At 43.3% G+C, this 22442-nt stretch overlaps 1 protein-coding gene across 2 annotated transcripts in view; it reads left to right on the top strand.

The window, feature by feature from the left end:
- LOC144768066 (alpha-2-macroglobulin-like protein 1) overlaps window positions 1–21419 on the top strand; it is a 411824-nt gene extending 390405 nt beyond the window's left edge. For both annotated transcript variants that reach the window (XM_078651439.1, XM_078651438.1), the window contains exons 34-35: window positions 12275–12377; window positions 21348–21419. In XM_078651439.1, the coding sequence (XP_078507565.1) occupies window positions 12275–12377; window positions 21348–21394 (150 nt within the window). In that variant the 3' untranslated portion in view covers window positions 21395–21419. The remainder of the gene's footprint in view (window positions 1–12274; window positions 12378–21347) is intronic.
- Window positions 21420–22442: the final 1023 nt, after the last annotated feature.

Genomic DNA, 22442 nt, shown 5'->3' with positions numbered 1-22442 from the left:
GGACCTGCTTTATTGTTTGATGAGAGTGTATAGGAAATTGCACTATTAGATCAGGGTGTATCTGTACCCCTCAAGTAATAATCACAATCCTTGCCAGGGTGAACCACTTTAGCCACTAAATATACTTGAGTTCAACCCCCTCATATCTTTAGGGGCAGAGGAGACAGGCTTAACTTAGAGGTAATGTAAAAGTATTTATGCAGTACCAAAGCAGTGATAAAGTCAAAACACAACACAAGGAAAATACCAAGCCAATTTAGAAAAATCAAATACATTTTAATAAATAAATAAATAAATAAAATGACACCAGAACAACAAAAATCCAGTAATGAGAACCAGTGATATTAATTTTTAAAGCTTTAAATCAAAATAACACCAAAAAGCATCACTAGCCAACTTGTCGTGGTAGAGTCGGAACTAGGTGCAATTTGAGTTCACGAGTGATTTAGCATGGTTCGGCTTCAGAAACCAAGGTTGTCTTGGTTGTAAGTTTTACCTTCAGGCTTAGTTTCTGAAATCAAAGTCCAAAATCTTCAACAGGGCAAGACAGCAGGCTATGACCAAGAAGGGCTCCACAAGGTCAGCTAGCCATTGGAAAGTGTCCCTGTGAAGCCACTTACTTTTGGTGGTAAAGCTCTGAGCGGGGCAAATTTGAATTTTATGCCCAAGAATTGTCCATTGCCTGGCGGATACTTTTAGCACCTTCAACCGTTGAAGTTTTATTTCATGCATTGAGTCCCTTTTTTGGAGCTTGGATTCCTATAATGGGGCCAGGCTGTAAACTGTAGTGGAAGAGGGCTCCACAAAGACGGATTGCTTCTCTGTGAGGTCCCACTGAATCGTAATTGCTGCTGAACAAATGTTCCAAGCGAGGGAAACCTGAATTTTCAGCGCAGAGAGGATGCACTTTCATCAGATAAACTCCATTGGTTTATCCCAGTCCTCTGGAGCTCCTTGGAGCAAAGCAGATTTTACGTCCAAGGTTTCGCAGAATGTTTGGTGGAATACACTTTGATATAGCCCAGGTTTACAGGAACTCAGGAAAAGCACTTAGGGTCAAGACTCCAGCAGAAGCCTCCAGTAGAGTCCAGGGCAGATACAGTTGGAAATAGTCAGTTCAACACTAGCAGGAAAGGCCTCTTAGTTTGTGGATGCCCTCTAGCTTAAACAGGTGGCCAACTTTATGACCCTTCGAATGCATTTCTTTGCCCTTGGTACAAGAGGGAGAGATGGTCTACTCCTTCAGGGTTCTTCTCAGGACCCAGACATCAGCTTGTGATCATCCACAGGTCCAGTAGTGTTCTGAGGAGGGTACTGGGATGCCTGGCACCAGTTTCTGGGTATGAGTGACTCATGGCCCCTCGCTAACCAATTTGATAAAAGTTCCTATGGGTAACACTACCCACTTGTGTTGCATTCCATGTTTGCCCTAAAGCAACTATCCCAGAATGCCCCTCCCTGCTTACATCCGAGATGGTGAAACCCTTCTACCCTTGTGCATAACCTGTGTGTCCACACCTGAGGATTGCCTGGGCAAATGAGCAATGTCTCCGCTATGGTCACTTCAAGCCAGATCTGGTGGCAGCTCAATCCCCACTGTGAGTGGAGCCTGGCTGACTAGGAGAACAAAGTAGGGGCTTGTGAAGGTGCCATCTGACATCTGTCTGTGAAAGGGGAGGCCCCTTTGAAGTTAATTACGTTTCTGGGATCTGTCCAAATGGTCATCCTGCCAGAGGATCAGAAACACCTCCCCACATCCAAGATTTTGTCTCCTGCCCTTTGAGCAGCTGGCACGCTTCATTCACGGTTAAGAATTCAGAGAGCTGCACCTGGATGCTAATGCAAATTAGCTTCCTTAAGGTTAAGCCAGGTTAAGCCAGGGAAAAGGTAAGTTTATAAAAGTACCTTTTCCATAACATTCTTAAAACTCAAACATCACCTGTGAATTGGGCTCGTAATAAATCGTTCAAGTCAAAGAATTAATTTACAGTGGGATTTTTGGGTCTTTTTCACTGCAAGGGAATGTTTAAAATTATATTTCTACCTGTCTTAATTTTAAGTACTTTGCATCCGACCTTATGGGCAGTAAGGCCTACTTAGGAATGAATTATTAATATTCAAAAGGAAGATGTAGGAATGTCATATGGTTCATTTCGACGGGTTAAATTACAGCTCTGAAGCTGTTTTAGTCAGCCTCCAAAGGTAGGCGTGAAGCCATGTTTTACACTGTAAATGTAAATGTACATGTATTTATATAGCGCAAATCACCGACACGGTATCTAAGTGCTTGCTTAGGGAACCCGTCCTGGTATTCCCCTGTGAGATACCCCGGCAGGGTATCCACAAGGTGAAAGCCAGGCATCTCGCCGCGAGGGGCTGTAGTAGAGATTAAGCAAGCTATTGCCCAGAGTCGCAGAGTGTGATCCCGTGAGTCGAGTAGGCACCGAAGCGAGAATTATCGAGTCCGTGGAATTTTAGAGCCCGAGACCCACCGAGGCGGGGAATCGAACCCTGGTCCACGGCTGATCTCAGCTTCCGGGTCTGCCGCCTCTGACCACTGAGCCACACTTCTCCACCTGTCACTGTAGTGGATAGCACAATAGGTGCTGCTGTCATCTAGTAACATTTAATTTATAGGCTGCACCCTGTACTAGGGGCTTATAAGTGAATCATATATGCCAATTGGGAGCACACCAGTTTCATCATGTTGAAAAGGAGAAGCACAGGCACTTTACTACTGGGCGGCAGGGGTAAGATACACACAGTTCTAATGCCTGCAAAAACAGTTAAGGCAAAAATCTGGACATATACCACACAAAATGTTGTCATTTTCTACAGAACTATATTGGAGCAGACATGGGTCAAGTTGAGGAACCTGATGAGCCTAAAGCTAAGCTAAATGTCTGTGCAGGTTCTGTTGAATTACAACATCAGTGTTTTTGTCATCTTTTATCCTTGTATATTTTATTATCTCTGTTGATGTGTGTTGTTGCATCAAGTCTATCTATACATGACTTACTTCCTGTTCCAAATGTCCATATTGTCTTGACACGTATATCTTATTAGTTTCCCAATTAATCCATCAAACCTTCTTTATTTGTGCTATTTTCCTAACTTATTACTACCATCACTGTTCACCATTCTACTTTACTTTGTTTCCTACCCCATACCCAAATTAACTATTTTCCTTCCCAGTTGTCCATCTTGCACTATGTGCTCATAACCTCAATCTTCTTCCAATTAATAGTTCCATCTTCTTTCTGGTGTTGATGTGCCCGGCCTAATTCCAGTTCCACATGTCAATCCTCTTTTCTTGGAATGACATCATCTTCCTATTTGTTGTGATTGGAACAGGTATTTCTTGCATGTCTTGATTCACCTCTTTACTTGCACCCTTTCCTGATACATCTACCTGTAAAAACTGGCAAGAAAGCTTGGTGATTTAATATGCTTGCTGGTGACCTCTGTATTTGACATGAAAATCACAAGTTAAAACATCCAGAGAGGCAACTTTACCCTTCGTTCTTCAATGGACCCACAAATTGAGTGCCATTACATTTGGTTATTGTAACCCTTGCTGTTAAAATTGCTAGGAAATGGCAAAAATGAAGTAGCCAGTGCTATATGTGAAACAAGTAATCTCCCTTTCTGTTCAGCCATGTTTCTTTCTGTCCCAATGTGTCATCTCCTTCCAGCTCCTGATCCAGCTTCTACAAAAGTCACAGGGGTGAATCTCCCTTTGGGTGGTGATGGGTTCATCTTCCTTCTTTAGCTCCTGTCTTCATCTTTCTTCTTATTTGCATTGGTCAAGCTTACAGCTCTTTCTATTGCACCAAACTCAATCTTTTCAAATGTGTCTATCTTCACTATTGCTCCACTTATCCTTTTAATTTAACCTTTTCCTGCCTTCACCTTCTTTGTTTGATAATTTGTTGATTGTTATTTCAGTTCCTGTTGCCACACCTTTATTATTTGTCCATTGTAGTCGCTTCTTCATTTACTAATGAGCTAATCTGCTTTTCCTTCCTACACCTGCTATTGAACTCAATTTATTTTCTTCATCTGTTTTCATGTCCACACAGTCCCTCTTCCTCCCTTTCCTGGCAGTTACTTTTTCTTCCGATCCTTGCCCAAACATCCCATCATAGACTATGGAAGCACATGTGTCTATAACGTGTCTTATTGTAGATTCACATGCTGTGCATAACCTCGCCACCTAATGTTCGGTTCTGAAATTGCAAGGGGTTTTTGTCCACGCTTGTTTGGGGGACATTATCTCTGAGTAAACAGAGTGAGACATTTGGGGGCACATTAGAATGGCGGGCGGGGCGTAAAAAGGGACAGCCCGCCATAAGGGCGGGGGTCCTGTGGGGGCCATTAGGATGAGCCCGCCACACTGGCGGGCGCATCCCGCATATTTAACATTGAGGTGGGCGTGTAGAAAGTACCGCCCGCTACAATGCTGAAAATGCACGTCATGCATTACAATGCACAACATGACAGGCACCGTGCGGTGCCCGCCACGTTGTAAATTGAAATGCAGGGGGTACCATAGGTACCTCCCATGTGCACCCCCACCCCCCAGAATCCCAAGAGATTCCCGCATGCCTTTCCATGGCGGCGTTGTCCGCCCCCATCATAATATCGATGGCAGTGTCTAGCAGACACAGCCACCATATTAAACTCTTTAGCAGACACAGCCACCATATTAAACTCTTTTACTCTTTTCGACCGGGCTGAAAAGTGGCGGACGGTCTTTCCGTCTGCAGTGGATTCCCCCGGCATAGTAATATGGCGGGGGAAATGGGTGGGGGGCGGGGATGGATGTCGGGTGGATCGCCACCCCCATGCGGGCCGTGGCGATCCACCCGACATCCTAATGACCACCTTAGTGTCAGACCAAAGCTGACATTGCACTGGGCGCAAATTCCTGTTTTCCACCAATGGACTTAGACACCAGACTGTGTTACTTCGGTGGAGAGCATGAAAATTCATCATGAGCAGTGCAGAAATACTTGGACAGATGAGAAACAAAAGGTACCATCAAGAGCAAACACAGAGAAATTCTGGTCATAGAATGAAGCCAGGCAAATGTGGACGCAATAATTATGGAAAATACTTTTTTAAGCTAAGCCCACAGTGCAACACACACGGGTAGGTTGTCCAAAATTTGTTCACCCAGTGAGCAAGACCAAACCAAATGTGCTTCGAAAACAGAGACGCTTTGGCTCGATGTGACATTTCAATGGTGAAATCAGATTTTTCTACAGAATTACCCAAGAAGCCTTTGAGATTGAGCATGGTAAATATAGAGCGCAAAAACACATTTGAGTCCTTCTGCAGTTATTGCTGTGGAAGAACACTACTATCATTCAACACAAAGCGATGAGGATATGGTCAGAAGGATACTTACACTGAGATATGTCCACCAAAATTACCAACTCAGTGATCACCAATTAGTCTCTACCATAAATTCTACAGGGCCAGAAAAATAAAATGAAAGTAGACAAACTTCCATTGATGCCACACAAACAGAAGTCATATTAACAATATCAGTCAAAGGGATTTGGAGCACCCTGCTGACACGTCACAGCTGAATTACCTCATGCATCATGGCCGATATGGTTCAATGTTGCTCGCTTCACACACAGCTCTCACAGTTTGTTGGCCAGTGATAGTACCAGTATTCTTTTCAAGTGTATCCCCAGACACGTGTTTCTAGATTCCTCTTTCAACCTCAAGGGATTCCCTTAATCTGCCCCAAAAATCACATCAAGGCCTCAAGTAGAGGAGCAGCCCATATCAAAGTCTGGCTTTGTGCTGAAAATGAGATTTGGACAGTCTTGGTCTTAAAGTTCTCCAAGAAAGATCACCTTGATTCAAAACAGACCTGCTGCCCAAAGATCAGCCTTAAGCCAAGCCCTGCCACTGAAATGAAGAAACTCAAGGCAATGAATGAAGCTCACCCAAAATTATCTAATGCATCATCTATACAGATGCATAAATAAAGTCTCATGGTCCAGATTATGAGAAGAACACATTGTAGGGCTCTCAGTAGACATGATCCAGGTTTTACGAGTTTATTCCCTATTAAGATGCTCCGTTTTATGGTTGGAGCTGCTAAGGCATGGAATGGCCTACCGTTTGATCTGAGATGTATAACAAATCATTTGGATTTCAGGAAGGCCCTGAAGAGTTGGCTTTTCCATTCTAATTAAAGACCAACTCTCCCAGCGCTTAGGACACCCTAGGGTAACAGCGCGCTTTAGAAATACCAATAACATTAACATTAAAAGGAGGCTGAGAGGCGGCATGCTTCATCATCAGGATTGCTCCGGCTTGGCAGTAGATGTTGCTAGTGGGTTCACCATCAACTTCTTGTCCTTACCGTTTTTAGGTACTTTTTAATTGATGTATTTATGGAAGGTTGAAAAAGAGTTATCCCTCCACATAACACTATTACACCAATACATAACTTGTTATACTAGGTTTATTAAATCACCATTACCACCCATGTAACCAAGCAACTTTTAAGAACAATGGAGAGCTACCATGCAAAGTGCAGTCTTTATTGGACTTGATGGATTTCTTTCACAAAGCACTGGTGTGTTGTCAATAAGGCCAGAGGAGAGAAGCAGTAGTAAAACTGTTTCAGACTTTCCTTTGTTCCCTATTTGTTCCAGTCCTCTACTCCACACACTGATGGAGTGAAAACAACGGTCTGGAAGTGGATGCACATTGTGTAAATATACAGCACATGCATTATCTTCAGGAGACTGTTTGATGCCTGTACTCCAATGTAGATTTATATTAGACACACCCTCTATTCTATAAAATGGAGAACAAACATGTAATCAGTACACATATTTTACAGGATAGAGATATGTTACACAGTGGGGAAGAATGTTGGAGTCTGTTGCCTAATGTAAGCCTCCTCTTACACCTTGTGTTATTTGTTCACTGCTCAGTCACTAACTCTGTGCAAAGCGCTACGCTCGCGTAGTTTGCGAAGTTTGCTCAACTTCGGACTACGCGAACTGCACGTAGCACAGTGCGAACACGCATAGCGTAGTGCAGCGGTAATTTTTTGCTCGCGGTCTTCAACGTCAAGTTGGCGACGGCGAGCAAGCAAAATGACATGCTGGCGACACTATTTCCTCGTTTGCGATCATCAACATCAAGTTGCCGATAGCGAGCATGGGAAATACACCTCCTGGCGAGATTCTCAATGCGGGGAGGTCTGGTTTCTCATTGCGAGTGGTCGTGTATGCTCGCGATGAGAAACTACCAGTCCGTGTTGAGAAAACTGCCGCTCGAGTAACGATCTCCTCGAGCGGCAGAAAACTACAGCTCGCACTGTGTAAGATGTTCTTTTCAATGATTGCACAGTGCCGGATGCTTGTCCACACTGTGCAATCATTGAAAACGGCATCTTGCACAGGGCGAACAGGGTACTACGCAGTTCGCATAGTACTACGCATAGTTTGCGTAATGCGAAGTGCACTTCGCGTAGCTACGCGTAGCGCTACTTCGCGAACTACACCCAGCCCTACTAGTCACTCTTTTTCCCCCCGTTTGAGCGGCAGGCCCCTTGCTGCTATAAACATTAAACCAGTTTTGCAAATAACTGCACAACAAACTTATTTCAGTCTTTGAACTCCTCACTTGGTCTACTGAATACTTACTGACACTACCAACACTTTTTTGTCTTCTTGAATGTTATTCACTGACATCATCACAGCCTGGTTGTTATATCACGGGGGCCTTCTCAACATCATCATGCGCCCTCCACCTTTCAATATGTCTATGCCCAGTTTTCTTATTGGCACAGCTTCAAGATCCTTCAGAACACACCATACTCTACATGGCTTCAACTGAATCCCTGCCTGTTACCAGCCACGTACCAAAGTAAACTCATTTGAGATCATTTATAAGCCTGGATTCTTGAAATATGCAACATAAATTTTCAAACACACACTAATCAGAGAATACCTGGAAACGATAATTACTGAGCAATTCTGCCACCACACAGGTAGTGTTATAATAGACCTTTCATGCACATGTCACTCTAGCAAATGCTTTTAAAGAATAACCTGAACGTCAGCCGTAACTCCAAAATTGCATGTGGATGGAAAGTAACCTCCATACCCTCTCCTTCCTTTTATGTTAATCTAACAATCTCCACCTTCAGTAATAGCAAAATCATGATCCAAGGCATGGATGAAAAGCTTACAAAATTGGAATGACACTTCCAAACTCTCCTGTGGTGTCTAGAAAGTCAGTCACCATTGGCACCCCAACCTCTTTATCCCTTCTCACCCCAATCCGAATGCAACTTACTTCTTCACTGCCCCCACCGAATTATTAACTCTTCTCCAGTTCATATTACAATGTTATCAATACCCTCCCATTCCATGCACACCAGCTATTTCTCCTCCACCACATTTCTTCTAACTCCAACAAAGAGACCGTCTCTTCTTGCCAACCCGACTCCCACATGGTCTTTTCAATCACACCAGCAGACCACTACACTACTGTGAACATCTTTGAATCCCTACCATATTAATTCCTCAGCCCCCATTCCAAGGTCCGCTAACACACTACCCACCTTGTTGTCACTCCCGAAACCAGCTAGTTTACACCAAGCATTTCTTCCAATTCTGATGACTTCTCCTCTCAGAAACTGAAATTCCCAATGACCAACAGAGCTCCCACTATTCTCCCCTTCTATTTTACAACACAGCTACAAACATCCACCCTCTGCCTCCACCCTAAACCGTTACCTCTCCTCGGTCATCTTCCCACCTCAACACTGCTGCATCCGAAAACTACACAATGATATCACCAACTGTGGCACACTCTCACCAACCTCAAGATGAGCTAAGAAAATCCAGGCTAGATACATTTTATGACAACATTTGATCACCAATTCTAGCACTTCCCCAAATCTTAACAGCCTATCAATTTAGACTCACTGCAAAAGAAAGCAAAGCTACTCCTTAACATGCTTAAATGCACAAACACCAGTGGGTAAGCCAAATTCAACACCATCATTAATCAACTCACCCTTCTTCAAACAGCCATCCAACCAAACTCACAGTAGATTTTTTTTAACTTCCAGGAATAGGGAACAAAGACTCAAAAGAACCAGATCACCCTCTCTTTAAGAATGACATTGAGTATCTTTGTAAAGAATATGAATCCAGCTCAGTGTCAAATATCACACACAATACTCACAACATTGCAGCCATTGCAAGGTGTAAAAAAGGAACAGCAGCGCCTAAGGGCAAAGACATCCACCATGAAAACCTAATTGACATAAAATCTCTCACTGACTTATTCAGCAGATTTGCACGTCACCATCAAGGCACTCCTCCATAATTGTAGATCAGCAGTAAAACACAACGTGGAGATTGCAGAGCTTATCCACTCCAACCACCTTGATCTGAATTTCTTAATTGAAACTTGACTTAATGGATCATCTCAACAGCTGATGAACATCCTGGTGCCCCACTCCATTATCCACCTTGATAGAAAAGAAAAAAAATAGGCTGTAGAAGAACCCTCATCCACAAAAAGAGCACGAACTGGAAAAGCCTTGAAATGAATAACCAATTCTCTAGCTTCCAATGCCTTGGGCTACAATTAAAATAACTAACAAAGAGCCAGTTTAGTCTCTCATCATTTCTTACCTACCAGGAGACAATAAGCTATTTGTAGAACAGTTGTTCAAGCTCATCACCAAGTCGCCTTTAACCTCCAACTTCATGTCATCTTTCAGTGTGTGATGAAAAAGAATTTACCGCTTCTCTGGGGATATCTTGTTTTAGCAGGCAGGGTAGGCTATCACTTGTTTTACATTTTATGGTTATATCCCTCACTGGAATGAAGCATTCATCGTTTTATAAATTTTATCTGCTAGTGTGATGATGAAAGATTTAATAAGATGTTTGGGAACAAGAGTATAAATTGTGTCTAAGGGGTGAAGATTTCTGGTGAGAGCAATGACATTATGGAGGGGCTTTAATGTGCTCTTGTTAATAAGATTTCTAAGCGGTACACAGGTGCTGCCACTACAGGAAAGAGCAGCGGGTGGGAGGGCCAGGTGAGGGGGGATTTTGAGAGACGACCATGAGGGAGAATTAACTATTTATTTATTTTTCCCTCGTGGTCGTCTCTCGAAATCTCGAGCCGATAGGAAAATCCCGGGAGGAAAATCCTACATGTCTTCACATCATCCTTACAGTCATTATACTCATAGATTTCTCCATGCACCCACTTTACCACTAAAACCGACACGGATCCCAAGTATACTCTCAAATAAAATGTAATGCTTACACTGTTTTATTTATATAGATTCTCTTTTGTCTCAAAATTAAAAATTTCAGCAATAATCCCGAAAGGTACATAAATCAATATATTAAAACATTTGACACAATTTATACATTCCACTGTGTGTGGTCCCAAGGTGCAAGACAGTAATAAAAACACAATAATAAAAACAAAAGACAGAATCATTAAACAAAGCATAAAATATAAAACCCCAGTAGGAAAACAGTTATGCTGTCTGATTAAGCATCAGTCTGATCCAATAGCCCTATGTGATTTACGTGAAACCATTTGTACAGGAATATCCCTTGTATCTAGAAGTCCCTTGGCTTTTTTTGGATTCCTAAGTTAACACAGGCGTCGGCGCGTTTCGGTGGTTAAAACCAATATATACAGGACCACCTTCTTCAGGACAGAATTTCATATGGGTCACTCCTCTCATTAGATAAAGTTATATTGTAAACCTGGCAGTTACGCTGTAGGGAAAGGCCCAAATATGGTATTTATCTTTGATGCTCTAGGGTTAGGACTCCCTTTCTTTACATTTACCGATGAGGGTTATATTCGTACTCTGCTCGTCTTTCTGGATTAGAAGTAGCCTTTTTCACAGGGGTCCATCACTGAATTTTGTATTGATACAAGCATACATATATCTTTAGTTTAAGTATAGTTTTGACCCCTGTGGTGTATATCAGGAGACGAACGTTCCCTCATGAAGCTATCCTTCCACCCGGTTGACTCTTGATTTGTCTATCACCGTGTGACCGAAGGTTTAAAATCTGTACATAGCGATCTGCTCCATTCCCCTCCTTTCTTGAAGTGTCTCTCGAAATCTCCCCTCACCTGGCTCCACTGCTCATACTTGCAGCGGACCCTGCTGGCGGATCATATCTCTTCTATATTGACTTTGCATTGTTGGTTATCAGACTGTAAGTTGGATTTCCACCATCTGTGATCTAGTGAATGCCCTTTTTATGCTTTGCTACAGATAGCTTTATCTGTTGTAGTGAGAGCTCTTGCCATCAATACATCATAAATTATATGGAGAGGATGGGCTTTTGCAAGGGCTCCATTACCATTGACTCATGTGTTTTCCACAGTTTGCTGCTGTTTAGATGGACTATCCATCAAAATCATGAAAACTTGAGGATGGTTACATCAAGTAGTTGTGTTAAACCTGCAGATGGAACATGCTGTATAGCTTTAACTCATCTGTGTTTTCTCATGTTTTTACATTGCTGCTACAACCGCATTTTAATTATTGACTTATGGCTTTGTTGATTGCATGAAGTGAAGTCACAGCGCCAGTCACTAATAGTTTTTGCATTTCTCAGGAAGTGACCCCAGGGTCTGGAAATCTATTCCACTGGTAATCAGGTCAGTAGCAAACACCAAAAGCAAACTCAACCTTACTGTTTCTAGGTCCAGTCCAAACTTGAAAGACCACTCTTAGCACTCCAAAATCTTTTATATATAATGCGTTCTAAGTTATCACCTATTATGGTTTTATAAATTGGGTCTGCTTTCTCCTTCCTTCATGCCTTGCTAATTAGTGGTTGGAAGTTGTAAAGCACTCTGTAGGTCCTCTGTCCTTTTCTGTGCTACATAAAAGCCACAATAAATAAATAAATGCATTGTGAACTTGAGTATGATGCCTGATGAATCATTCTAGTTAGGCCTTGAGACGATGGCCAACAAAAAACAGTTGAACAAAAGCAGCTTGCAATTTTTTAAGGCCAACACTAAATGGTGGGAATGTTTATAGCATGAGGGTCTAAAACATGTTACAAATATACAGGGTGGTTTCAGGTAAGTGACATTTTTTGTATGTGCCAAGGTGGTGGTGAGTGAGTTACAAGATCATAACACCATCCTTCATTCATCCATTCTTTTCTTCATTTATCTTCCTGTTGTTATCTTGTGTTCTTTTCATCTGTTCATCTAGCTACCACATAAGGTCAGCACATACAGCTTCTCAGTGATCCAAGACGTGGTCGTCCAGAACATTAAGCCAGCCTCAGTGATTGTGATGGACTACTATCAGCCAGGTGAGCACAGGTCTATCTTTTACTGTGTACTTAGCCAGACATCTCAGGAACCATTTTATAAAGCCAAGTAATCTTATTGCCCGCACTGAACCAGAAAATTGAATGTTAAGCAAGGCCAGATCCAGACTTTCTAGCATATTGAATGGCAGGACACCCACTTCCACTTCCTGGAAGCCTGTCTATCACACATCATTGGTTGTGTTACTGCAAAATAGCAATGCAGGGAAGGGCATGCTGCAGGATTTTGCAAAAAGTCATTGTGTAGATTCAAGGACAATCGGCTACATGCATCATTGTTGCCGTTTGCGATTTCTTAATTGCGAAAATTAAGGAATCGCAATTAAGAAATCGCAAACGGCTATGCATCAAGAAATCGCAATTTGTTTTGCGATTTCTTAAATTTCCTTAATTGCGATTCACAATTTGCGAATCGCAATTAAGGAATCCCTTCCCATTGATTCCTATGGGCCTAGAGGCCCATAGGAATGATTGGAAGCCATTCTCATTTTGCGAATCGCAATTAAGGGATCGCAAAATGAGAATGCTATTACAAGGGTGCAGGGGGGAGGGTCCAAAAGACCCCCCCTGCACCCCTGAAATTTTACTTTAAGAAAATTTTTCACACACACATGCCCTAAGGGCATGTGTGTGTGTAAAATGAATCTTTGAAAAATGCACTTTTGTGCATTTTTCAGAGTTTTCACAAATTACCATGAAGGTGAACTTCATGGTAATTTACCTCTCCCTATTTGCGAATTCGCAATTTCTAAAGTGTGATGCATTGCATTTCAGAAATCGCAAATTGCGATTTCTTAAATGCAATCGCAATTTAAGAAATCGCAACATAATTGCGATTCCTTAAGTTGCGAAAAAATTTAAAAACATGATGCATCCCGAAAAAGGAAATTGCATTCGCAAACGGCCGATTTTTGCGATTTGCACCGTTTGCGAATGCAATTTACCTTGATGCATGTGCCCCAAAGAGTGTTCACCGCTGAGAAAATTGTATGTATATGTAACTAGCCACTCAAAAACATCTTTGAAAGTCATGTTGCTTAAAGATCTAGGGATAACAACTTCACAGGACATTTCAATATTTTACTTTTTAGATCTCAGCTACAGACAGCTTCAGCTGTCTGCAAGCAACACTGTTGTTTCCAATTCATAATATATAGTTAGAATGGGCTTTGGGTAAGCTCCTTGCTTTTGACTTAGTCTTTCCCCTTGACTGTGTTGTTACTTTCAGTTGCCTGCTGTTGATTCAATGACTTTCCTTCCTATTTTTTTGTTTGTCCCACTCAGTAGCATTTCCGTATAACAAGGTTCTGATTGGATGAGTTTTATCCTTCCAGTCCATACTTGGGGGAACTCTTTTTAGGTATGCCTTTGGAGACAACGGTAGCAATCTTACAGACCTTATGTCACCACTACACACTATACACTACATACAACAGAAACACAATACACAACAAATTCCAATGGAAAGGAATTTGGAAGATGTTTTTATTGTTCTATAGCAACAAAACAGTCTGCTGTTCTGCCTCCCTCCTCCCCCTAACAGCCCACCCAGCATGAGAAACTACCACTTTCAGCACCAAACTTCTTTCCCATGAACTCCACAAGGCAACAGCAGCTGTGTGCACTCCACACAATATATTTCCAGATTAGCTATTGTTAAGTTTCACAAGGGAGAATGCTAAGTTCTGAAAATATTGTTTCATTGTAAATATTTAGACTCATATGAAAAGGCCCATTAGGAATATGGTTAAAAGAATACTTTTAAAAAGACTGTCCAAGGAATTTCCTGCTTGTCTAAATAAATGCTTAAAATAAAGAGCAGTTTGAAAGTGGTAAACACATCACTCACACTAACACCAATCACACCGCTCATATCCTTCACACCGATCACACAGTTTATACTACTTATATCACACATATTAACATCACTCTTACTGCGCACACCAATCACCATGTATACTCTTCACTGACACAAGCTATCACCAGTCACACCACTCACATCATACATACCACTTACAGCGCTTGTACACTCACAACACACATTAACATCAATCACAGCATTCACACCTCGCACATCACACATACAACTAATATGACTCACATCACTCACGCTACCAATCAATCACATCAATCATGTCACATACACCATTCGAAACTCAGTCAATCCACATCACTCATGTTGTGAACTGCCCATACCACTTATATCACTCACATTACCACTAATCACGCCAATCATACCAATAGAGTACATTTTAATAAATTATGTGACACCCAAACAACATAAATCCAATCAGTAGGACCGGAGTTATGAATTTTCAAAGATTATGAAAAAAAACAATGCCTAAAAGATTAAAGCACAAACCACAGATGTATAGACAAGCGAGACCGGGAGAACATCGAAAAATATGTCTGATTGTGTGTCAGATAAAAAAAGTGGAATGGGCCTGAGCAACACTAAGTGTCGTCATCAGGTAGCCACTGGAGGAAGTCGAGGCGAAGATTTCAAAGTTCGGACTTAGGGCTTTATTACAGTGTCGGTCTGAAAGGCTCGGAACAACATTGGGATTTTTCTAACCTGTGGTGGACTTCATGTTTCTGATCGACTCAGAAACATTTCTGACCAACCGATTATGATAGAAGGTAACCATTGATTCTTTCTGACTCGGTTCCTACCTGCATTCAAAGACTCCGAATCTGTCCGACCCGAATCCTACAGGTCTATGGACCGTGTTTCCAACCAACTTATTACGATGTCGGATTTGGACAGCCTTTACGAATCGGTCTGTCAAACACGTAACTGCTGTCGGAAACTGACTGTGGGGGCCCATAGCAGGCACCTCTTCACCTGGAGGCCATTTTAGGGCCTATTGGGATAGCCGTAGAACTCCTTTTTCCAACCATGAATAGTGTGGCAGGCCCCATGTAGGTGACTACGACAGGGTGCAAGGTTTTCTGCAACCACTCCTATTTTCAATGTGAGCCTGTGTTGTCAGTCAGAACACAGGCTTCCATTGAAGTCGATTGGAGTCCCACTGAACGGTGTTCAGAAACATCATAATCGGTCAGTCGAACTCGAGTAGGTCGGAACCGATTCCGACAAGGAGTCGGTCGGAATGCTTTCCGACCGACATCGTAGCAAGGCCTTTAGTCAAAAATCTCCAGCAGGATGAAGTCGAAGGCTGTAGCTGACAACAGTACCACAAGGCCGGAAACCCTTTTGGCGAAGGACCTCTGAACAGGATTTGTTGCTGCGGAGAAGAATGTACCAGGAGATGTGGCAAAGTTAGGCTGACTTGCAATGCACCTTTGGTGAAGAGATGAGTAAGTTGGTTCCATTCTGCTCTCGGTTCTCAGAGCAGCTTTTCGACAAACATTTTGTAAGTCCAAACATTTGGATTTTGACAATCTGGGCAAGTTCAGAACCACCACCATTTGTCCACGACACAAGGAACATGGCTTGGGGAGTTAGGATTCACTTAAGAGAAGGTCAGGTGTATGTTCAGGAAGGTGGGAGCCTTCTCTGTCTCTGAGGCTCTTATCAGGAGGCCAGGCAACTCACCCTTGGATTCCCTATGGTAGTCCTGAGTTCAGCAGTAGAACAGGGTTCAAACAGCAAAGCAAGCCTTTGAGGGTTCAGGTAGCAAAGTAGTCCTTCTAGGTGCATGTGAGAAACTGGCCTGGTACATGATGTCCACTAATGTAAGTGGGCGTCTTGCCCCAGTCCACACAACCCTTATTGTGATTTAAGATGTCTTAGACAACGTTAGAAAGCTCTCTATGCGGTAGCTGTGGGGAGCAGCCTTCAGGCTTAGTCTAGAAGGAGTGTAAAGCAGCTTGTTTTTACCAGAATACAATCTTATAGTATAGATTAAGTGAAAAAGTACACCACCAATTATTTACAAAAATATGCATTTATTGTAGAATACTCTCTAGTAAATTCAAGTATCTCCCACACGGAGATAAACAAAGTGCACACAATACTTTAGCAAGAAATACAGAAAATAGCACGAAATACAAACAGGGCCCCAGGGGGGACCGAACCATACATAAAGAAAGTGGTATAAGAACAACGACTCATGTCAGGGCAATATCAGAGGACTTAGAATTGCTGCGGACCCACAAAACAAGCCAAGGTAAGTAGAGAGGGACCACACGGAGAGCATGTTCAGTGAGTATCACTACTGCTGGCTCTGTACAAGTCTATGTGCAAGTGACGGCTGGATTTTTAAAGATTAAAGACCATTCCTAGTGGACCCCGGAAGACCCCCTTGGAATACTGAAGGATGGAGAGCCACCCCACCCGTGGATACCTTAGTATCTCGTTACCTACACCAGGGAAGCCGGGTTCAAACATGTGAAGTGGTGTCAGAAACCGCTGTTGACCCCAATAGAGGACTTCAGGAAAGTGCCACTGCTAGAAGAGGAGAAAGTGTCCGTGGAAATCCAAATGTGGATTCGTGAAGAGTAGTACCTGAAAGGAGAGGGGAAAGTGTCTATGTCACTCAGGGATGACCAGGAGACTTGCTTCAGGAAAGATGACAAGGACCTTGACTCTGCAACTGTGAGGACCAGGCAATGCTGAGGAATACCAGGAGCCATGCACGACCTGTCCCACGAAGGAAGTCGAGTGCTGAGGGGTCGCTGCCCGGCGAAGCACCAACCAGCCTTGGAAAATGCAAACAATGCAGGAATCAAAGAAGGAGCAACGTTGGGACTAGCAAGGTTCAGGGGACTAACTGAAAGCAGGGGAGTCAGGGCAGGTCCTGAGCAATCAGGGGAGCCCGAAGGAAACAAGTGTGACCCTCAAGTGGACCCACAGGCCGGAGGCACTGGAGTCACGAGCAGACCCAAAGTAGCTCACTAAAAGATGTAGGTCACGAGGCACACAATGTGGTATGGCTGAAGATTCTGGTCACTGGAGGTGCTCAAGGTTGAGGCTACTTGAAGCCCGAAGATCTTCTTGCCAAGAAACGAAAAAGCATTTTCAACTGCAAGTTGGACGCGGTGCACAGGGGTTTGGTTATTGCAACCTCCACAAGGGTACTGTCGTCAAACTTGGTGAGAGGGTAGAGTAGGCCTCAGGAGCAGTGGAAAACCATCACCTGTGTTGCAGAGCCCACAGATTCCGGAGGAGCTCAGGATCTGCACACTGGTCGACTTAGTTGTGGTGCCTGCAAAATGCAGGATAGTGACTCCTTTACTACAAGTAGTTGTCTTTGATGCTTCACAGGCCCTGGAAGGTTCCTGTATGATGCACAGGCACAGACGAAGCAGCAGACTGGAAGGGAGACAAAGTCAGGCCCAAACGAAGTCAGAGTGCCCAGATGGTAGAAGTGCATTGGCGTCAGATCTGAATCTTATCCCACGACTAATCTAGCAACCTACACCCAGGTAAGCACTTAAATACCCTAGGGAAAGGATTAGGAAGATACAGGGGACCCGCCCAGGGGAGGGTCTGGACGGTGGGAGGTTACTCCCATGTACTTTGCCCAGTTTCGTTTCAGAGCGGGAGCCAATGGCTCCCAGGACTGGTTTGAACTGGACTATGCACAGGGACACCAAATGTGCCCCTCATACAGAACTTCTGGCGCTGGCAAGCACTTCCACCCGTGTCTAATACACTAAATCCTGTATGGGAGGTGGTCATTTTGTGCTGCCCAGGTCTAGAAGGCTGGTACCGAGAACACTGAAAGCCTAACAGAGGGCTCTTCCAGTGCTTGGATTCATACCTCCCACACTGTTAATGTTGTGGGGGTATGATTCTAACATGTTTGATACAAAAAAATTATAGGATTCGCTGCAGCTGTTTTCGAGATGGTCATTGCGTAATTACACGGTGCTTCTCTATATAGTATATGGCTGCTTCACTGACAACCCGGGAGAATGGACACCGTAGGCTGCAGGGGTGTCCTGCTCATGCAGGGGCACCCTATCACTTAGAACCAAGCACTCTGCCTTCAGGATTGTAAATGCCAGCTATAGGGGTGACTCATAGTTTTTAGGGGCAGTGACCCTTAGACATAGTAAACCTCTATCTTTAGTAAGTGGTGCATGCACCAACTTACACAGGCTGCAATGGCAGGCCTGTAGTTCCATATTGCATGGTCTCTCATGGACGGCATCATGCATGCTTTAGCCCATGGTAGACCTCTATGGTACCCATGCCCTGGGTACATGAGTACCATACACTAGGGACTGACAAGGGTACCCCAGTATCCAATCTGGGATTATACCTAGGTACTTACACAAAGGTTTAGGGAGAAAGCAGAGAGAAGATCAAGTCCAACAGGACCCCACTCACAAATGTTTTTCTACTGACAATAAACGCTAATTCTGTCTACATTACCCACCCTGCTTACATCATTCGCACAATTCACACAGCATATATCACTCTCATCACTCACACCAATCACACTACTCACATTGCACACACAGCACACTGTATATACGAATTACATATTTTGCATTACCACCAGTCACACCGCTTGTCGCTCACACGACTAACACAGCTTATACTACTCGCATCATGCATACCACTCACAGTTTATATCAATCACACTAACACAGCCAGGTCCTGTGTGAAGAGAGGTGTCCCCATCGCCCTTGGGACATTAATGTGGCTGTATTCCCTAGCCCTAGTAAACAAACTTCAGTCAACCCCATATCTAGTTAAATGAGAACAGCTGCTTCTTCTGAAAACAGAGACACTACATCTCAAGATGATATAATGTGAGTACCACATCATGTGCCATTAAATAGTCGAAACTGACAAACTGAATGGTGTAGGTTTTACGTCCCTTAACTGACCAGCTGCAGCCAGCCTTATCTTGTGTGTCAGCTCACCGTTTATGTCAAAGACATGGTTGAATGTAGGTGTTCCTTCCTGCACATAAACAATCAATAATGGATATTTGATTCTTCTCTGAGTGCAGCATTTTGCAGCACACAGGAAAGTAGCATATATCACTATTTAATGATTGTCTTCGTGCAGGAAGAGACACCTTTCTGCACATAAGCAATCCTTAGTGGCGTTTCACGAGGAGTAACAAAAGTATTTACAGTCGTTGCACCAAAGGCCCATATTTACAAGCGGCATTAATCCACAAAAAGTGGCTGATCGCCGCTTTGTAAATATGATGCACAGAAAAAGTGACGCTCCACTGGTGCAATTACCGTGTAAATATGCCCTTAAGAGCATGTCCATAGACACTTCTAGGCAACAGCAACAGAAAAACATCCCTACTGAGCACATCATAATCACATGGCAACCCAACTCGTGCCCACCTATCCGGGGTGCAGCTTATCAGCAAAAGGGCATGTTCACGAAAAAGGTGCAACCAGTCCAACATAAGCATATTCAAAGTGGTTGTCGCTTACATTTTTTGTAGCATGATAGTGGTAAGCTTACCAGTTTTTGTACAGCAGTGACCTAACAGTAGAGCTCACACGTTGGTATGCCTACTTCATTGGGCCTGGCCGGGCGTCTCTCTTGGCTGCCCTTCTCACTGAACTCCTGTCCAGCAGCCCAAGACTGATTTCCACATGAAGGTGGAATTGAGGACAGATGCCCAAAACTGCACCCTTCCAGCCACAAGAGTGACTCCTGATACAACTTCTACCTTCCCTGGTTCCACCCAAGACCTGCAGAATTGCTTTGCTTCCTTTGAGCTAATTAGGCTTACACATTTGATAGCCATGGTTTGTAAGTTAAAAGCCCAGGAATAAAAACAGTGGGCCTCATTTACGAGGCCCTAGCGGCAATTTTGAGCCACAGGAGCGTCACTTTTTTGATGCTCCGGTGGCGCAATGTTCCGCAGCATATTTAGAAGGCCATGCAAAGCCACTTTACATTGATTTTCATGGCCTTGTAAATATGTTCTCCTCTCACCCAGCACACTGTGTGAAAGGGGGGTTCCACGGGTGTTGCTGTGGGTGTTCCCACGCAACACCCATGGAATCTGAAGCATTTCCAGATTTAAGAAGAATTGTAAACCTGGGAATGCAGCGTCAGATTTCTATGCCTCCACAGGGGAGGCGTAGGAGTGGCGCAATGAGGAGGAATACTTTTATTTCTCCTCTTTTCCTCTTTCTATGCATGCTGCATTCTGCATCACCATCATTTCTACCACCATCACTACCACAGCATTTGTGCAAGCCTGTGTTTCCGTTTGCATTCTTTAGCCCCTGAAAGCCAGACCTATTAGCTTTGCATTGCCTTGTTTATTTTTTAATTCTCCTGTTGTACTTAAATGATGTCTTCGCGTTATGGTAATTCAAAGGCAATAGTATCTTTCCTGTGTTCGAATTAGAATCCCATTTTCCTCTGATGTGGGGTAAAAGTCAAAAAGGGTTTCCGGACACCTGTTCAAAGAACACCTGCCTGCTAGGAAGCACCCGCATGGGAAACATCCTTTACGACGCAACTTTTGCCACGCAGTGCCTTTACAAAGCAGGTTTTTCAACGCAGGTCATTACAACGAATTGCGCTGGGGCGCCCTAGGATAAGTAATAGTTTAATTTACTATCCAACACCTTCCCTACTATCCACGGTGACTGGAGTTGGAATGGTAAATTAAACTATTCACTATCCAGCACCCCCCAACGCAAGTCGTTGTAACGACTTGCGTTGAAAAACCTGCGTTGTAAAGGCATGCTTGGTAAAAGCATGCATTGTAACAACGTACATCCCACCCGCACTGTTATATTATATATTTGACAGTTTTTATTGCAAGAATATGGCAGCCAGGTTTTCAAAGTACAATGTTTTCTTATATATGCAAAATAGGACTATCGCACAAGCTTGCCAAGGCCAGGCCTATTGACTTTGGCAACGAATGGTTAAATAGGCATAACTTTTTTGGGGAGAATGAAATAGTTATTAGAGAGATCAGTGACCGAACAGGTATGCATGCACGTGACCAATCATAATCATTATATTTTGTTTTTACGCAGAGGAAAACGCTGTTGTTGAATACCCAGCCCCCTGCTCCAAACCGTAAGTCTCCACTTCCTGCCTGATACTCTGAGCCACAGAATGGGACTCAGTTGGAGGAGGAAAATAGATGAGAGAAGACAGAGGGATGATGAGGGGAAGGAGGAAATTAATGGTAGTAGGAAGGGAGGAGACAAAGGGGTGTGGGAGAGAGAGAGAGAGGAGGAGGCGCGGGAACAGATAAAGTAAGGGGAAGAGATGTAAGGATGATAGAAGGAACAGCAGAAAATGGATGAACAAGCATTTGCAATGCAATCGTTCTCGCCTTTGGGACCTTATATGTATTTAGCTATGCAGCACATTAGCCTGGGTGCTGAAACATCAACTGCTCTTTAACATGGAGGGAAAGTAAGCACCAAACTGTGTGACACACCAGGTATGGCAACACATAGCGAGAAATATTGCCTTTCAGTGGGAAATGGTATAGTCCAAAGATCTGTTTTTAATATAACATCAGAGCCTTTGGTTGTCATTTCACTGAAAATACAAGATTTGAAAAAACATATTATTGTCTACTGCCGCACGTGGAAGACAATTTTTAATGACTGGAATCTAGAGAATGCGAAAGTGATTCTGGTATTCAACTGAATTCTGCTGGTCATTTTCAATCAAGAAAGTTAAATAGAGGCAGTTGCCAGAAAAATTTAAAAAAGAAAGGCCCTCGGCAGAAAGCAATTCTGGTATTTTACTGACCTCTACTGGTTGTTTCTATCAAGACAGTTAAATAGAGGCAGTTAAACAAGCGGAAAGCAATTCTGGTATTTTACCGACCTCTGCTGGTCGTTTTCCATTAAGGCAGTTAAATAAAGGAAATTGAACAGAAGAAAAGTCCCAGCGGAAGCAGACAAGTCCTAGGGCTGATCTCCAGAGCCCACAAAGTACATACACATATGAGTATATACTAAAGTATATACAAGAGGTCTCGAATGCTTGACCTAAGAATGAAAGGGGAAGGAAGGAATCCGCGAGGATGCAGAAAGGGAAGGCAGGCGGGAGAAAGAAAGTAATGAGCAAAGGGGAATGGGATCAGAAGTGCAAAAGTAGTATAGGAAAAT

Source organism: Lissotriton helveticus, chromosome 7 (assembly GCF_964261635.1).
Source record: "Lissotriton helveticus chromosome 7, aLisHel1.1, whole genome shotgun sequence".
NCBI classification, from domain to species: Eukaryota; Metazoa; Chordata; class Amphibia; order Caudata; family Salamandridae; genus Lissotriton; species Lissotriton helveticus.
The sequence above is the reverse complement of the archived record's forward strand: the minus strand, read 5'-3'. Positions and strand labels throughout refer to the sequence as shown.